Genomic DNA, 17,100 nt, shown 5'->3' on the forward strand with positions numbered 1-17,100 from the left:
TGTAGGAAGCTGGGGTTCCTGAGAGGCGTTGGGATTCGAGATGGGGGCTGGATCTGCTGGGTCCTAGACAGCGAGTCCAACGCTCCCCGCAGCGCGTTCCGGAGCCGGTCCTAGCGCCGCTCAACCAGTCCCCACTCCCTCCCGTGAAATTGCCAAATTAAAATGAATCATTTGGCCCATAATGGCCGAGGCGCTTATCGGGGGCGGGCGGACCCGCGGCAGTGCCTTATCTCTGCGGCGCACACGGCCCCGGCGCGCCTCGGCCCATGCTAACGAGGCCTGGAACGTGAGTGGGATTACAGCGCGTCGGTGGAGGGGCCGGGCGGGCGCGGGGCGGGCGGGGGAGCGGGGGCCGCGGGAGGGGCCGGGCCGCCGCAGCTCAGGACCGGGCCTCAAAATGGCCACACGCGTACCCTCGTAGCGGAAAAACGTGAGCATTCTGGCCTTTTTCTAGGGGAAAAGCAACCCGCGGCCTCCCACCGAATTCTTCATCAATTTCCTCCTCTTTTTCCCCACGTCCGCAAAAGAGGTCTTCGCTCCCTTTCCCTCGGTTCCTTTCGATGGGGGGGGGGGGGGGGGGGTGGAAGGGGCATTTTCCACGGACGCCCCCGCCCCGGCTGCCGCCGCCCCTCCCGCCTCGGAGACTCTCTTCCTTCCTTCCCCCTTTTCCTTACGCAATATACAGAAATGCGCGAGGCTGTGGTTGGTTTTCATTTCTTCTTCGTGGTTGTGTGCATGCGGTGGGATTGTGAGAGTGCGTTCATGAGAACTGTGGGCGGCGTTGGCTGCTTCTAAGTGTGGTCTTCTTGGCGACAGGCTGTGTGTCCGAGTGTGGTGTGCCTGCGCGGTTGGGGTGTGTAGATGTGGACCCTTCGAGGCCCTTCTGCGTTTTCTTCGTTGCGTACGATTGTGCTCCGTTGGCGTTCTCAGCAGGGATCTGGTTCTGTGTGTGGGGGTGTGTGGCCCCTGCGACTGTGTTTGGGTGGTGTCGTCGTTATGTCGGGCGTGTGTGATCCCGACTGTGCTGGATTGTGTGTCCGTGAGCCGCTGCGTTTGACTGATTTCGTTGTGTCCTGTTGGGCAGTGTGCGGGGCTGACCAAGTCGGCTTCTGGGGCAGTGCTAGGTGGTGTTTGTTTGCTGCCCTTCTGTGGGGCTGGACCCTGTGTGGTCCTGTCCACACTGAGTTGTATGCCTGTGTGCCTGTGTCCTTTAGAGGTGCGTTTGCAAATCGCTGGGGGCGGGAGTGGGGGGAGGGCGAGCGAGAGATCGAGGCGCTGGTGGGGGCGGCGGCATGGGGGCGGGGAGCGGAATTTCACATTTTATTCCAAATTATGATGTATTCGGGAGCCAGTTGTTGGCTTGGGTGGGCGGACAGCGCCCGGTCGGCGGCTGCTCTGCCCGGAGGCCCGCCTGTGCCTAGGTGTTTGAGGGGTTCGTTGGTGAGTGGGAGGCTCCTCCAGGCTTGAAGCTGAGCAGCGCTCGCCGAGGCCGGCGCCTTCGAGCCGGTAGCTGCGGGCTTCGGTTCCCGCTGCACTCCGGCTTCGTCCATTTCTGGTCAGTTTCGTGGGTGCGGCCGCCGGGCTCCAAGGGAGAGGCCCCGAAAGGACAATGGGCACATTCACCAGGCCTCGAGCCTCGGGTGGGGACATTCGGGATCACCTCCAGGGAAGATTATCCCGCCCCCTCTTCGGGTGAGCGACGTTGCCGCTTGGGTCTGATACCCGTCGCATCCGAGACCGAGGCCGAATCCGGGCTCTGGGAGGGACCGGGTTAGTGGGGCCCTAGCTCGGGTTGAAAGAATTTTGTTTTGTCAATTATTGTAATTGCTAATGCCATCACCATCACAATCGTCATCATTAACATCTATTTTAATTAAAATAATAATCCCAGAGCGCAGCAGTTTGTCCCTTTTGGCTCCTTTGGCGGGAGAACAAAGCAGCGGGTTTTTTTCCGCTACAGCCGTTTTCTAAGTTGCTAGGTTTGAGGTAGGAAGAGAAAATGGAGAGAGGCACGGACACAGAGACTTGGTCATAAGGCAAACATTAACCCCCAGAGAACACGCAACATTAACCCCCCGCGAACACGCCGGGAGTGGATGGATTCCCCTCTTCTTTCCTCCCCTCCCCTCTTTTGGATTAGAAGAGGAGAAAGAAAATCTTCCGCATTGTATTGCAATCCAGGGAAGAATTATTCCTATATGTCCACCAAAGCCGCGGCAAATAGAAGGAGGCCTTCGCAGTTAATCCAAGACTTCGATGTGTGATCATAAGCCTGACGATTTAGGCAAAACAAATTAAACAAAATCCACTAGGAAAAAATAAAAGCAAGCTCAATCCTGCTACATCCTTGAAAGTAGTATCGGGTTTGTTTTTACCTCCTTTCCTTTTACCTTGTTTATTGCTGTAACAAATCATTAGAATTCTCCCTTACTCTGTCTAAACCCCGAAAAATCGAAAATCATTTTGTAGGGGTGGTGGAGGGGAAGGTGGGGGACTTTTCCCCTTTCTTTCTTTCTTTCTTTCTTTCCCCCTTTGTTGGTCTTTATTTCCTTTTCTTTTTCTGTCTCTCTCTTCGTCTCTCTTTCTTCTTTCTCTTAATCAGTAGGGAGACGAGAAAGGACCTGAACAGATCAGATATCTCTCTCCAAGTCCCCTTCCCAACTCCATTTCTGTAGGAAAGTACAGCCCCTGGAATTGGGTTCTGGTTTCGCTTTGGGCTGGAGGTGGGTGGATGGGGGTCAGAGAGAGAATGAGGTGGGGGAGACTTCAAGGTTCTGTCCCACCGACCAGAGTCTGAAGACTATTCGCCTTTCCCAACACGGACCTCCGCCCATCCAGGCCCGGGACTATCCCTTCGCGGTGTAGCGGCAGCCGGAGACCTGGCTGCGGAGGCAACCGCGTAGACACCTCCCTGCTTAGAAAACAAACACTGAACCAGACCGATCCCAGTTGGAGGGTTCGAAAATGTTCCAGACAGCCTGTCGGGAGGGGTTGTTGTTGTTGTTGGACTAAATAGCTATTCCTGATTGGTCATGTATAGGGTTTTTTAAGGCGGGTGGGGGGAGGAGGGGGTAGAGGAAAGGCTCCAAACACCTGCAGGTTGGGGGCGGAAAGCTGTTTGCGATTCCCTGGAATGGTTGGTCGGGGACAGGAGGCAATTCCCAGCCATTGACCCCCATTTCTCTCTCTCCCTCCCTTTTGCCCTGCCTCTTTCTCTCCACCCCTATCTTTCCTGGAAACTCGCTTTGGGCGCGGCAGATCGCCCAGGACCACACCGCAGCGTAACTGCAGGCCTCTCAGCGAAAAAGGGGGAAAGCAAAGACCCGGGTCTGCATCCTCTACCTCGGCTTCCGCCCCTTTCCGGCGGAGTGGAGATCCTATTCAGAGGGGCTGGTCTCTCTAAATATGCCCCAGGTGAGTTTTCAGGGGAATGGTGCCGGTGGAAACGGTGTCTAGGAAGGCCTTGTGTTCCGGCCTGGGGTGAGGAAGGCTCAGGACAGAGGAGAGCCCATTCTCAGATTGGGGGTGGGGGGAGGGGAGGACCAGCCGAGCTTGGAATCGGGATCTGACTGCTGTAGCTGCCTCTGTGGCATTCAGCGGCTTTTTCCCTTTTCCACCCTGGGTAAAACCAACTAGTTGGACTTAGTCGTCCAGGCCTTTCCCATTGGTCCCGGTTCTGTGGACGTTTCCCAAGGCCGGTAGCTTTGGGGCGGCTGTATCCGGGTGGTGCAGACTGTGCCTGGAGCTCCCGCAGGAGGAAGGCGGCAGCCTTCCTGGCTAGTGCAGTCCCAGCTCGAGTGGGCCCTGATCCCAGGCCTGAGGCCTAGGGTTGGGAGGCAGGAACACCCCTCTTCTCCGGTAGAGGCGAGGATGGTGGTGCTGTTCCCTGGTGGGTTTGGTACTTGTGCAGGCTTGGGGCTTCTCCAGGGTGTTGTGCTGGTGTGGGCCCAGAAGAGAGACCAGAGGCTGGGTCTAAGGGCTGAGGCTGTTTTCATCTAAGAAATTCTCTGTATGGGGGATTGGGTCTGCTTGAGACCTGTCCCCAGGAAGAATCTCCTGGGGTCTTCTGTCTTGTTCTGGCACAGGTGGACGTATTCTGGCTGTCTGGCAACTGCAGATGAGGATTTCCTGTTGGGGGCTATAAGCAGGGTCTCCGTAGTACAAAGAGAGAGGAGCTGTAGTCATCAAATACTCTAGAACGATTCAGTCTAAAATCTCCCTCCTCCTTCATTCTCCCCAAATAAAAACAAACAAAATCTCTCGGGCGTTCCTTTCTGTAATCCAAATCAAGTGATGCAGCTTAGTCGCCAACAACCATCAGTGTTTGTGAGTGGCTTCTTTGGGGCATGGACCTCTGGCTGGTGATCCCAAACCGGCAGGATTTTCCTAAAATGTGGGGAGGAGCCGGGAGAGGTCCTCCACAGATCCTGGGATCCAATCATATATTTCTTACAAGGAACCTTGGAGATGGGATATTTATAGGTGTCTGGAGAGGACATTTGTGGCCAGGGTCAATTCATCTGGAATATGTACTCCCATTGCCTCTCAGGAACCCACCGCTAGAGCAGGAGCCTAAGAATTAATTGGAGGGTAAAAATGTGTCACAACAGAGCTTGAGCTCAGTCTGCAACTGCAGTGCACACTGTCACTCGGTTAGAAGCTGGGGCTTAAGCATGGGTCACTGGGCTCACACCGGTGTGTCAGGACGGAGAGCAGTGAGGTAGGGAACCAACACCTTGAAGCTTGTATGTTTCCCAGGGGTTGGTATATTTCTGGCACATTTCGCTGCTGCTGGGAGCAAGAGGACCTGGCTGATATACTTCTGGTGCATTTCCAGTGGCCTTGGTGTCTCGGTGGTTGCATTCTATGGATAGAGACCTATTGTCTCCACCAAAATCATAAACTCACTTCCAATGAAGTGTCAGGGACCTACTGCCTTTACAGCTTGTATACACCAGGACTTAGGGAATTTTGTGGTTTCTGTGCCAGACCTGGGGGGCTGGCATTCCCAAAGAAGGTGTACAGCAGTCTGAATCTTGACTCTCTGTCATCCTGGGTGTCTAGTGGCAATTGAGCTAAGCTCCAGAGGAGGCTGCAGATGATCCATTCTCCCTTCTGGGGTGGGAGGGATGGTTCCTAGGATGACTCCTGTCCAGAGCATTGCAATGGCAGTATGGGAGCTCAATGGCTGCTATGTATGATTAGATGGCCTCTGCATGGGGGTACATTGTTTTTTTGTATTTGTTTTCTTCTTTTAAATACCCAATTATATAATTCAGAGAGCAGAAAGCTTATTTTAAACAACTTATGTGGTGTTGATCATATATGTACAACTCACAACTCACAAACTCTGGCCCTTGAGTCTCCTGATTTTTCTGTTTTGGTTCTTGCTGGTGCCCAGCTCTAGCTGGATGAAGCCAGGTGATGGAAGAGCCCCAGCACACCTGTGGGAAGTAGAGTGGCTATGGTCATCTTGGAGTATGCTTGTGGGGGCACAAGGTGGTTTCACTGCTCTGGGAATACAGGAGGGTAGAGCAAAGTGAGATTATTGCTCTGGTCTGGCTCTCTCACAGATAGGCTGTGAGTGACTTGACATTCGGCCAGGCAGTTTTCTCACTGGCCCATTCTCCTGGTTAATAATGTTTACTTGAACGTTTGCACAGCACTTTCAAATGCATAAAGGAGGTATTCCTCCCATTTCCCAAAGAACACCAAGGCAGGAGATGGCGGTGAGGGGGGCTGGAAGAGTTCAAGGGCCTCATGACATCCTGTCCTGCTCTTGGATGAGAGTCCAGACCCCACTGGCCTCAGGGAACCCTTCAAATGCCCAGCTCCATTCTACCTCAGCCAGGCCTCTCTTTGAGACTCGACCTCACTTCAGAGTCCAGCTGAGCAGAACGAGGTGGACTGTGCAGGGAGGTTGGGCCAGCACCATCTTCTTCCCTTGGCGACCTCTCATCTCTGTCTGAGTGGGAGTAAAGATCCGCTGGGCGGGCAGAGGACTCACAGTGGATTTGCTCAGTGTAGACAGACACTCCCTCACTCCCCAGCGGGGGCGAATGTGTGTGTGTGTGTGGAGGGAGCTGGTTCCTCGGGATTATTCTCTGCTAGCTCTAGCGGAGTGGATCCCAGTCCCCGTAGCCTCCACTTTCTAATTCCCTACTTCCATCTGCACCGGGTTTCTGGGTGTGTGCCTGTAGGTGGGCTGGGAATATTGCTGAGAGGCCAAGGGAGGTTCCCAAAGCAACGAACCCCTGCCTGACAGATTCCCCGCTAAAACCAAAGAGCACGATCCGGAATTCGTTCCCTCCTCTTCCCTTTCGGCCTGAGAAAGGGGACAGAGTAATCTCTTTCTTGCCTCCTTGTACATTTCCTTCCTCCTGATTTCCCCTTCTGTGTTTCTGTCGCTGGCTGTATTCCTTTTCTTCCGGTGTCTCTGTCGTCTTCCTCCATCTCTGTCCTTTTGGCCCTCAGTCTCTGTGTCTCCCAGGCACCCCTCCCTTCTCCCAATCCAGAGACCCTCTTTCCCTCCCACCCTAGCCCCACCCGGCCTCCCGCCCTAGCCCCACGTGGCACTAACTTTGTCTGCCTCTTCTCACGTCTCGGTGCGTGAGTTCCTCTCTCTGCCCTTCTCCCCTTTACCCCAGCCCACGTCGGTGGGTCAGGGGCGGTCGTCAGAGCGGGCATCCGCTTGTCTGTCTGTCTGCCCACAGGATGACCGAGCGGCCGCCGAGCGAGGCGGCTCGCAGTGACCCCCAGCTAGAGGGACGGGACGCGGCCGAGGCCAGCATGGCCCCCCCGCACCTGGTCCTGCTGAACGGCGTCGCCAAGGAGACGAGCCGCGCGGCCCCAGCGGAGCCCCCAGTCATCGAACTGGGCGCGCGCGGAGGCCCGGGGGGCGGCCCTGCCGGTGGGGGCGGCGCCGCGAGAGACTTAAAGGGCCGCGACGCGGCGACGGCCGAAGCGCGCCATCGGGTGCCCACCACCGAGCTGTGCAGACCTCCCGGGCCCGCCCCGGCCCCCGCGCCCGCCTCGGTTACAGCGGAGCTGCCCGGCGACGGCCGCATGGTGCAGCTGAGTCCTCCCGCGCTGGCTGCCCCCGCCGCTCCCGGCCGCGCGCTGCTCTACAGCCTCAGCCAGCCGCTGGCCTCGCTCGGCAGGTCAGGGGCCAGGGGCCAGGGGCCAGGGGCCAGGGGCTGGGTGGGTGGGCAGGGCGACCACCCCCACCGGGGTTTCCTTCTACACATCGGCGGCGGCCTGCCCTGGGGGCCGAGCGGGTGGAGCGCACGGAGAGGAGGTCGTTTTAAACCCAGTGGCTCTAGAGCCTCAAGCTGGAGCCCCCGAGTGAGTGCCAGTGAGGGAGGGGCCTTCTGTGAGAGAGAGTGTGCGTGTGGCTGCGGGGTGCATGGCTGTGTGGAAGCCGAGAGGAGGACGTGGACACCTTCGCGGGTGCAGGCATGTGGCTGGTGTGCTTGGTGGTGGTGTCGTGGGGGACGGAGAGGAAGGAGTCCCTTGAGCGTGGGTACCAGGAAAGAGTGTGCCTACATGTGCTTTGCTGTGAGCAGAGGTAGATGTTTGTGGCTGAGGGTGTGAAATTCATTCGGAAGCTCAGCGCTAGCTGGACAGGCAAGAGATAAGGATCTGAGGGTGGTGGCAGAGGCACCCTCCCCCGAATCTCTGCTGGAGGGCCCGCCTGAGGACTGACCTGTCCCTCCACTCCCATACCCTCTGCTCCTAGCCGTGTTCTCTGGCCCCAGCCTGTACTCCGGTTGGTGTCAGGGCATCCGTTTCCCTGCTGGCGCTACTGTGATGATGAGGGAGAGAAGCCTTAGGGTTGGAATAGAAACCGGAAGATGGGGCAGGGATAGAGTGTGGGGCAGTCAATGAGTCTGGCGGGCACCCGAGACAGAGCTATGGGGAGCTTAGGGTGGGTGAGGGCAGAGAGCTAGGTGGAGCATTTCAGCTGAGGGGAGTCAGGGTTTCCTGTCTGTTGTGTATCTACAGCCCCTTATGGGTGGGGTGGGGTGGGGAGAGGGGACAGTGTGCCCCTTTGTGGTGACCAAGATGCACGCCATCAGGTGTGAAGGTTACATTTGCCTGAGTGGGCACGTGTTTGGGAGTGGACGTGTGTGTGGATTATGTGCTTGTTTCCGGGGCGGGAGAATGGAGAGTGTTTCTATCTGTGAAGTGTGTGTGTGTGTGTGTGTGTGTGCGTGCATTTTTGTGTTTATTCCATGTGTTATTCACCTCTGCTTCTGCATATGTGCCTGTGTGTTTGTGTGGAGGGATGTGTGGCTAGGTGTCTTTTCCTCCCTTTGCTTGTTTTATGACAGACAGAGTGATGGTATTCCGTGTGTATGTGTGTGTGTGTGTCTGTGTGTGCCTATTCCCAGCTCAAGTGTGAAGGGACCAGGGTTGCCCAGAGGTGGGGGGCTCAAGACATGTGGGGAGGATCCCTAAGGAAGCTCTTTCTCCCCTCCCCTCAACATGGGATCTTGTGATCTGCCCGTTCCCTCCCACAGCGGGTTCTTTGGGGAGCTGGATGCCTTCCCTATGTTCACCACCAACAATCGAGTGAAGAGGAGACCTTCCCCCTATGAGATGGAGATTACTGATGGTGAGTCTGCCCCACTCCACCGTTGTACCTGCCCCTCACGCTGGTTAGAGCCCTTTGGAGGAGGGAACATCCGGGACTACTCCATAGGTGTCTCACAAAGATGGGTGGGCCACTTTCCAAACCCAAACTGCCGAAGCCCTTCACCCTGCAGCTGAGCTAGGGCTAAGTGAAGTCCTGGATGGGGCTAGCAGGACCACACTCACAGTCCTGCAAAGAGGAGGCATGGGAGAGAGACACATAATGGCACTTAGCCCAAACCTCTGGAGTTAGTTCCAGTCCCCAGTCCAGGCTCCATTCCTACACTTTGGCAAGGATCCCAAGTGAGCGCAGAATCACACAGTGTTCCCCGATCCCCCATTCTAGGCACTGACCCTCAGGGATTCCCTGCACTTCCTCCCAAGTCTTCCTTAGAGTCTGGAGTCTGCTTCCTCCCTGCAATGGAGTCATCAAGGGTTTTCTCCAAGGTCCCTACACAGTAGGCTCCCCTTGTCTCCCGTTAACACATTCTGGGCTTAGATCTGGAGTTCCCTTCCTGACATCATGGATTCTACCTTGCCCCCTGGATTCCCCGAGAAGGGCCTTGGCACTGCTCCTTTGAGGTACTTGAATATTCCCTGAACTTGCAGGGATGGTTTGGATAAATGGGAGATTTGGAAGACCCTCGCCATCTTTCCAAGGTTGACCTTGTATGGTAGATTGTTCCCAGCACCAGGGGTAGGAGAGCAGGCACTTCAGAGCTGAGGGACTTTGAGCCAGACCCAGATGCCCCCAGAACTTCAGCTTGGCTGTGGCCTGGGGCTCCTGTAGGAAGGCTGCCCAAGTCCTCAGAGCAAGGATGGGATTTATGCTCCAAACTGGTGGGAGGAATATGAGTATGGAGCTGGAGCCTCTGGAGTGGAGCCCTCTGTGGTGTTCTGGAGAGGAGCGGGGCTGGGGTCTGCACAACAGAAAAGACTTCAAAAGACCCAAGCAGCCTGGGGCACAGGTGTGCAGGGCTGAGAGGCAGGGGTGCCTTGCTGCTAGATTAGAGAGGAGTTCTCTAGTCTAAGAGAGGTGGGTGTACCAAACAGGAAGAAGACAGGACCAGCCCTGAAGTTCCCCAGGGATGAGGCATTTTCTACAATAGGCAGAAGAGGCAGAGCATAGGGGCGAGGGTTTGTGGGGTGTGCAGGAGTGTAGGGCAGTCATTACCCATAAGTGTTGGCAATATTTACCGAGCACCTACTCAGTGCTGGCCAGAGAGAGGCAGAGGACACCAGGAGGGGTAGACAGACTCAGGAAAGAGGAAGGTGAGGAGAGGGGGTGGTTCTCTGGAAAAAAGCCGGAGAGGAATAGGCAGACATGTAGGCGAAGGGTAGGGTATGGGTGTGCAGGATGTGTCTAGGGGACACTGAAATTAGAGATTGAACCCAAAAAGAGTCCATAGAAGTAGAACTAATGCAAGATCTAGAGTTAGGACTTGATGTGGATTCCTGTTGCTGAATTGCTACTACCATGTATTGGACACCTACTATGTGCCATGGACTATGTGTGCTTGATTTCTGTTTATTCCTTACCACAAGCTCATGAGGGCAATATTATTGTTTACATCTCACAGATAAGGAAATTGAGGCTGAGAGAGGTTACGCAGCTTGATCAAGGTCACACAGCTAAGTCCTGGGTCACACAGCTAAGTCCTGGCCCACCCTCATAACACTGGTCTTAAGCTTTGGAATAAGTCCTGACCACTTCCCCACCATCTCCCCTTCTGGATGTAGTCTAGCTCCAGCTGTGACAGCAGTCATAAGTACCCCCTCCCCAACTAGGAGCTCCCTCAAGATCACCAGCATTAGCCATGGTGGAGGGACTGTCCTCCCTATGTCACTGCTGAGGGATGCTCTCTGTCTGGCCTGGAGGCCTGAAAGCAGCAAGTAATTTCCTCAGAGGCAGCCCAGGGTAGAACTGCCCTGCAGTTGTGCTGTGTTTTTCCCAGGCTGGGTCTGGCCTTTGGCAAACAGTCAGCTGGGCTAGGGCCTGCTATGGTTTGGAAAGGCAGCTTCAGAGGTACCATGGGCAGGGGATGGTGATCCTTCCCATTAAAAGTGTGTGTGTGTGTGCACTCACACATGCATGTGCATGCCTGTGTGCGTGTAGGAGAGAGAAAGAGATGATCAGGCAGTAAGTGTGGCATGGATGAGCTGATTCACAGACTGACCACTGAGGTGAGGTCTGCTTCCATCCCAGCCTCAGTCTCCTTAGCTATAAAATGGGCAGTGGGACTTAGGTGAGGTCTTAGCTCTTCTCCTCTACCCCGGTTTTCACACTCTGAGGTCTGGTTCCAGGGGTTACTAGAAGAGGGAAAATAAATATCCTAGGACTGGCAGTTCCTTCAGTGCTCAGAGCTTCCTGGACTATGTGACCCTGGCTTGTGCCTCGATGTTAGGGAGAGAAGCAGTCTCCTCAGCCCAGAAGTTCAAGAGCACTAGTAGGACCCTTCACTGTCTTCCCCTGGCTTTACAAATCCCAAGTGAGTCTTGAACACAGCACAGTGCTTTGCACACCATAAGTGCCCTAGACATGTGTGCTGGTATCCGCCACTGCTCTGTAAGTCTTTATACATGGAATGTTAGTGACTATCGGGCCAAGCCATAGTCAGTGGATTGTAGACATGAAGAGACTGAGGCAGCCTTTAGAAGCCTGCCTAGAGCTATAGGCCATGGCTGTGCATAGCTGTGTTTTCACTTCTCTCCTGGGTATGAGAGCCTTTCTGCATCGATCTCTGCTCTCCCCTCCATTCCCCACCTGCCACCATGATGGGTCAGTTAGCAGACATTTTCTAAGCCCCTACTCTGTGCTTTCCATCACCCTTAGGATAAAGCCCCCCGCCTTACTGCAGGGCCCTGTGGAGTCTGGACCCTGCCTACTCTGATCTTGTGCACAGGACTCCAGCCAGCCTGGCTTCAGGCCTTGTTTAGTGCAGGGCCTGTGCATTCCCTCAGCTTGGATACTCTTCTTCCTCTCCCCTTCCTGTGCCTGGCTGGTTCTTCACAGCCTCAGGAAAGCCTTCCCAGCCACTGGAGCTAAACATGGAGCTTCTTTTCATTACAATTTAGCCCTGGTTTGTTTGTTTTTTAATATTTGTTTCCCCATTAAAATGTAAGCTCCATGAGGGCAGGCACTCGATTTAGTTCACCATTATTCCTCAGTGCCTAGCACAGTGCCTGGTTGTTAGCAAAAAACTGATACATGGATAATAATAGCTAACATTTATTGACTGCTAAGCTGAGGCAGGCATTGTCTTAAGTTCTTTACCTGTGTTAGGTACTAGACCCATGTAACAACTCATGACTTAGTAGTATTACCTCCATTTTGCAGATGATGAAGCCAAGGCACTTCACAAGTTTTTATGTCACTTGCCCAGAGTCATTCATTTAGGTAGGGGTAGTGAAATAGGAATGGAGTCTGTCTCCTTAGACATAGCTGTAAGGCCTCTTGGCACAAGTGAATGGATGAATGAATAACATACGGTCCCTGTCCTCAAATATATCACAGCCCAGGGAGGGAGACAAGCACAGAAACATAAGTAATGATCAAGAGTGATGGAACTCCAGGGATTGCGGTATGGTGGTGGTTGGTTAGATCTTTCTGGAGGGGTTGAGGAAGTTCCCATAGAGGAGGAAGCACAGGAACTTGAATTTGAAGGGTGGATGTTTTCTAAGTAAAAGGAAAGTAGGCATTCTAGGCTTCCCAAGTTTCCCAATGTATGGAGATGCCTTTGGGGAAGGAATCTCAAGCCCATTCTCCTAACTCTTGTCCTCCTAATCTCCAGGTCCCCACACCAAAGTTGTGCGGCGTATCTTCACCAACAGCCGGGAGCGATGGCGGCAGCAGAATGTGAACGGGGCCTTTGCCGAGCTCCGCAAGCTGATCCCCACACATCCCCCGGACAAGAAGCTCAGCAAGAATGAGATCCTCCGCCTGGCCATGAAGTATATCAACTTCTTGGCCAAGCTGCTCAATGACCAGGAGGAGGAGGGCACCCAGCGGGCCAAGACTGGCAAGGACCCTGTGGTGGGGGCTGGTGGGGGTGGAGGTGGGGGAGGGGGCGGCGCGCCCCCAGATGACCTCCTGCAAGACGTGCTTTCCCCCAACTCCAGCTGCGGCAGCTCCCTGGATGGGGCAGCCAGCCCAGACAGCTACACGGAGGAGCCCGCGCCCAAGCACACGGCCCGCAGCCTCCATCCTGCCATGCTGCCTGCCGCCGATGGAGCCAGCCCTCGGTGATGGGTCTGGGCCACCAGGATCAGCCAGGAGGGCGTTCTTAGGCTGCTGGGATGGTGGGCTTCAGGGCAGGTGGGGTGAGAATTGGGCGGCTCTGAAGCAAGGCGGTGGACTTGAACTTTCCTGGATGTCTGAACTTTGGGAAGCCTTTACTGACCCTGGGGCTGGCTTTTCTGTTTCCTGTACCAGTAGGAGATCAGAAAAATGGAGCAAAGTGGTAGGTACTTTTTGTGAAGACGGCACGGTCTTCCCTCTTCCCTCAGTCCCAAATCCTTCCCAAGTAAGAGGCTGGAGTTGTCACTGCTTTTGGCCTGGAGTTTGGGATCCCTGTCTTTCCTAAGACCTGGGGTTGTCAGCTCTCATCTGAGGCATCCAGCAGTCTCTGCCTTGCCTTTAGCCCCTCCCAAGCTGGCTGGGGTGGCCTGTGTGGCCACTTCTGTCCATATTTATAGGTACCCAATAGCTGCCCATTTCGTGAGCCCCATCTTCACCCAGGCCTATGTTGATCCATCCAGCTTGCCAGATGCTGCAGAGTCACAAGCCTCGAGGTGCCTTCTTCAGGGCCTGGTTGAAGAAGATGATCAGTGGACAGTCTGCTCTAGATGAGCTGGGCCGGAGGGTCAGGAAACCCAGTCGCCCTTACTTCTTGCCCTGGGGATCAAAGTTCTGCTTTCTCCCCAATGAGACTTGCCTTCCTAAGCCTGTGGCTGTGGAGACCGTGTCTGCAGCCCTGAGAAAGCCCTGTCGGGCTTTGTGTGAAGGCAGAGAAAGGACAATGATAGTAGAGTGATATGGAGCAAGAGATATTTTGGGCATGTGGGCTTCAACTCCTCCACATCACTGTTCATGCTGGCGAGTGAATGCCAGTGTGCTGATGGGCGTACACTGGTGCTGAGTAGATGCGCAGCCCCATCTGTGCATTCTCCTGGATGCTTAGAGGGATTTCTTTGCTGTAAGATGTCTGTTTGCTGATGGTCTGGTCTATGTTCCGAATTGAGCACAAACTCTGTCCTATGAATGCTTTGCATTTGGAATTTTTGCTGGACTTCAGTTATTGGTGGAATCTTTAGCACTCAATAGGACCAGGATCCAGCCTCACTTCTAGGGTATGGGAAATCCAATCAGAGACCAGGCCCTGGCTAAGACCCAAACATATGCACATTCACTTAGCAGAACCTTAAACACCCCTCAGTTGTGCAGCTTTTGGTCATCAAGGGTGTGTCTGGGAGGTTGGTTTAATGCAATAGAAGTGCTCCCCTCTGAAAGTTGTACATGAAATTTTTGTAAATCACATCCTTATCCTTCATCTTTTAAAGAAATAACCACTGCAAGTCCTTTTGTAAAGTGAAGAATCCTTTTGTAGAATGAACCACTGCCCCTTCATTGATTTCCTGTGTCAATCCAGATGGTGGGATGTGGTTTTCTTAAGGTGAGGCCTGTCTGTGACCTGCATCGAAGCCCATGGGACAAACTGCACAGAAGTCCTGTATGTCTGTCATTGTACCCTTAAGTCACCCTAGCCCTCTCCCTCTAGGCTCTGCCTTCGAGGTCAGAGGAGAGATAGCCTGTGTGCCCTGTCCTGTCATGCAAGAACTCATCACTGTAGCTGTCTGGAAAGCCCCCCCTTATAGTTTGGGCTTCAGCCCAGTGGCTTGTCCTCACCATGATGGGGCCCTAATTCAGCCATGTGCAGACAGAGAATATGTCTGCTCCTTTCCCCTTCCTTTTAAGTAAGGTCCAATTCTCGAGCTTGGGGCAACATTGTTCACCTTTGTAGCACTCAGGCTCTCCATTCAATTTCAGGCTCCCCAGATCATGTTTTGGTGAAAATTAGGGTTGGTTCCTTTCTAACGTTTGGAAGATCCTGTGAGGAGCCCCATCTGTCTAAAGATAGAGTCATTGCTGTAGGATCTAAGGCTGTTTGCTTCACAGTGGATTCGCTTGAGTTAGGAATGAGAAGTAGCCACAGTATGGATGAGTGGATGGGTTTTATGAGATGGATCACATATTTTATTAAGAACTCAAACTTCTGGCTCCTTCTTCTTTCAGACTTGCCATGTGACTCTGGCTTGGCCTATCTCCTAGGGCTATGGTGTGGACTGAATGGGATCATGAAAGTAGACAGTTTTGAGAACGTAAAGAGCTTTTTCTTTTCCCTCAGTCTCAATCCTGCAGTGGGGTTTCGCAGCCTGAGTCCACGACCTAGGCAGTGGGCCGGTGTGCCTGACTGCCCAGCATTTGGGTAATTTAGATTGTAAACCACTTTGGCCTGAGTTATCGAGATTGTCCTCATTTCTCCAGATTATCTATTTGTGTGTGTGTGTGTGTGTGTGTGTGTGTGTGTGAGACGGTGTCTTGTTCTGTCACTCAGGCTGGAGTACAGTGGTGCCATCATTGCTGTCTGCAGCCTTGAACTCTGGGCTCAAGCAATCCTCTCACCTCAGCCTCCCGAGTAGGGAGGACCACAGGTGTGAGCCACCACACCTGGCTAATTTTTACTTTTTTTTATTTTTTTTTGGTAGAGATGGAGTCTTGCTATATTGCCCAGGCTGGTCTTGAAGTCCTGGCTTCAAGCAATTCTCCTGCCTTTGCCTCCAGAAGCACTGGGATCACAGGTGTGAGCCATTGCACCCAGCCCAGATTGTCTTAATTTCTGTCTTGTTCCAAGGCCAGGGACAGTAATAAGAATGGAAAAGAGATATGGGAACACTGGCAGACTGTGTAAAATGTAATGCAACTACCCAAAACAAGCCTGGTAGGAAAGGGCAAGGCTTTAGGTCTTTGTAAGAACTAAAGAAGATCTGTAATTTTTATTTTCACCCTCTGTACCCCATGACCTTATCCTTCCTCTCCTTCCTTGTTACCCATGAAAAACTGGCAACATTCCAAGAATAGCATCTGTACAAAGGGGAAAGAACATAAAGGTAAAACAAAACAAAACAACATTTTGAGAACAAAGATGACCATAACTACTGAAGGGAATCACATCTTTTAAGACAAATTCATATTCTTTTATTTGTTATGGCAGATGACAAGATGGTACAACCTTTATTCTTTTCCAAAATAAAACAAAGGGCACAGCATCTGTAGTCAGCCGACAACTATTTCGGCCTTTTGGGGGTGGGTCTGGCCGTACTTGTGATTTCGATGGTACGTGACCCTCTGCTGAAGACTTGCCCCCTGCCCGTGTACATAGTGCATTGTTTCTGTGGGCGGGCCCAGCACTTTCCGTCAATGTTGTACTGTATGTGATGAATTGCGTTGGTCTCTGCATTTTTCTGCAGAAGAGGAGTAACCGCTCCAGGTACCTTGACCTTTGTACAGCCCAGAGGCCAACACTGTGGGTGTGTGACTCTTTAGCAAAAAAAAACCCATGTGGTGATGATGTGTGTATATATGTAAGGATATATCGGGAAGATTTCTAAATAAAAGTTTTACAAAGGGGCCTTAGGACTCTGTGCTTGCATTGCACCCCTAGGCCTGAGACGGGATATTGAAAGAAAAGTCATGGCAAGAACCTGTTTCTCCTGACATGGGGAGCCTCCAAGACTCAGCTGTAGTCTTAGGAAGTGGGATTCCACCCTCAACCCTGAAGGCAGGCCTGGTGGGGAGGAGACAGCCTTCCTCCACAGGGTTTCCATTCTTTCCCTCCACAGGCCTCATAGAGGGGGCCTGTCCCCTCGGCTTCATGCACCCATGCTTGTAGCTCAGGAAGCCTCAGCAGACATCCCCTCTTTGTGTTGGGGTGAGCTTCCATGGCTGGGACAGTTGTATGTATCCTAGGTTCAGGACAGATTAAGGCCATACCATAGGAGGGCCCCAGGTTCCCTGATGACTCAACGGCTGCAGCAGCGGCTGCAGCTCCTATGCCTGGCTCTTGAGGACTGGGGACTCAGAGATGAAGTCTGAAGGTAATGGAAGTCGAGAGTGGAGGCTCTGTGGCAGGCTCCATATCATCTGGGAGGACTTCCCTGGAGGGTCAGGAATGGGAATGTGGTTTAGATGATACAACCCTTATTCTTTTCCAAAAATAAAACAAAGGGCACAGCACCTGGGTCTGGGGGAAGCCACTGCATGTGGACCATTTGATCCTCAGGGATTTCAGTAGGTCACGCAGGCACTTCTAATGACGTATCATGCCTTCCTTTCTTTCTTTCATTTATTTATATATTTTTTCAAGATATGGGATCTTGCTTCTTCTAGCCTTTGCCCAGGCTGATCTT

General features: G+C 53.4%; 1 protein-coding gene across 2 annotated transcripts; it reads left to right on the forward strand.

Annotated features, from left to right (window-relative positions):
- Nucleotides 1-729: 729 nt before the first annotated feature.
- On the forward strand, nucleotides 730-16,323 carry TAL1 (TAL bHLH transcription factor 1, erythroid differentiation factor). Of its 2 annotated transcripts, none has more exons than XM_055348200.2 (5): nucleotides 730-1,216; nucleotides 3,259-3,414; nucleotides 6,714-7,160; nucleotides 8,523-8,617; nucleotides 12,426-16,323. In XM_055348200.2, the coding sequence occupies exons 3-5, from the start codon at nucleotides 6,715-6,717 to the stop codon at nucleotides 12,878-12,880; spliced, it is 996 nt and encodes a 331-aa protein (XP_055204175.2). In that variant the 5' UTR covers nucleotides 730-1,216; nucleotides 3,259-3,414; nucleotide 6,714; the 3' UTR covers nucleotides 12,881-16,323. The 2 variants fall into 2 exon arrangements, with proteins under 2 accessions (XP_055204175.2, XP_018881466.2); XM_019025921.4 differs by lacking the exon at nucleotides 730-1,216 and adding an exon at nucleotides 1,281-1,555.
- Nucleotides 16,324-17,100: the final 777 nt, after the last annotated feature.

This window comes from Gorilla gorilla, chromosome 1 (genome assembly GCF_029281585.2).
Source record: "Gorilla gorilla gorilla isolate KB3781 chromosome 1, NHGRI_mGorGor1-v2.1_pri, whole genome shotgun sequence".
In the NCBI taxonomy this organism is placed as follows: Eukaryota; Metazoa; Chordata; class Mammalia; order Primates; family Hominidae; genus Gorilla; species Gorilla gorilla.

Bases quoted from the DNA above. Each gene is read 5' to 3' on its own strand.
- TAL1 (XM_055348200.2), top strand. From the start codon at position 6,715: ATGACCGAGCGGCCGCCGAGCGAGGCGGCTCGCAGTGACCCCCAGCTA. The intron at 7,161-8,522 runs GTCAGGGGCCAG...TCCCTCCCACAG, and splicing joins CCGCTGGCCTCGCTCGGCAG to CGGGTTCTTTGGGGAGCTGG. The intron at 8,618-12,425 runs GTGAGTCTGCCC...CCTAATCTCCAG, and splicing joins TGAGATGGAGATTACTGATG to GTCCCCACACCAAAGTTGTG.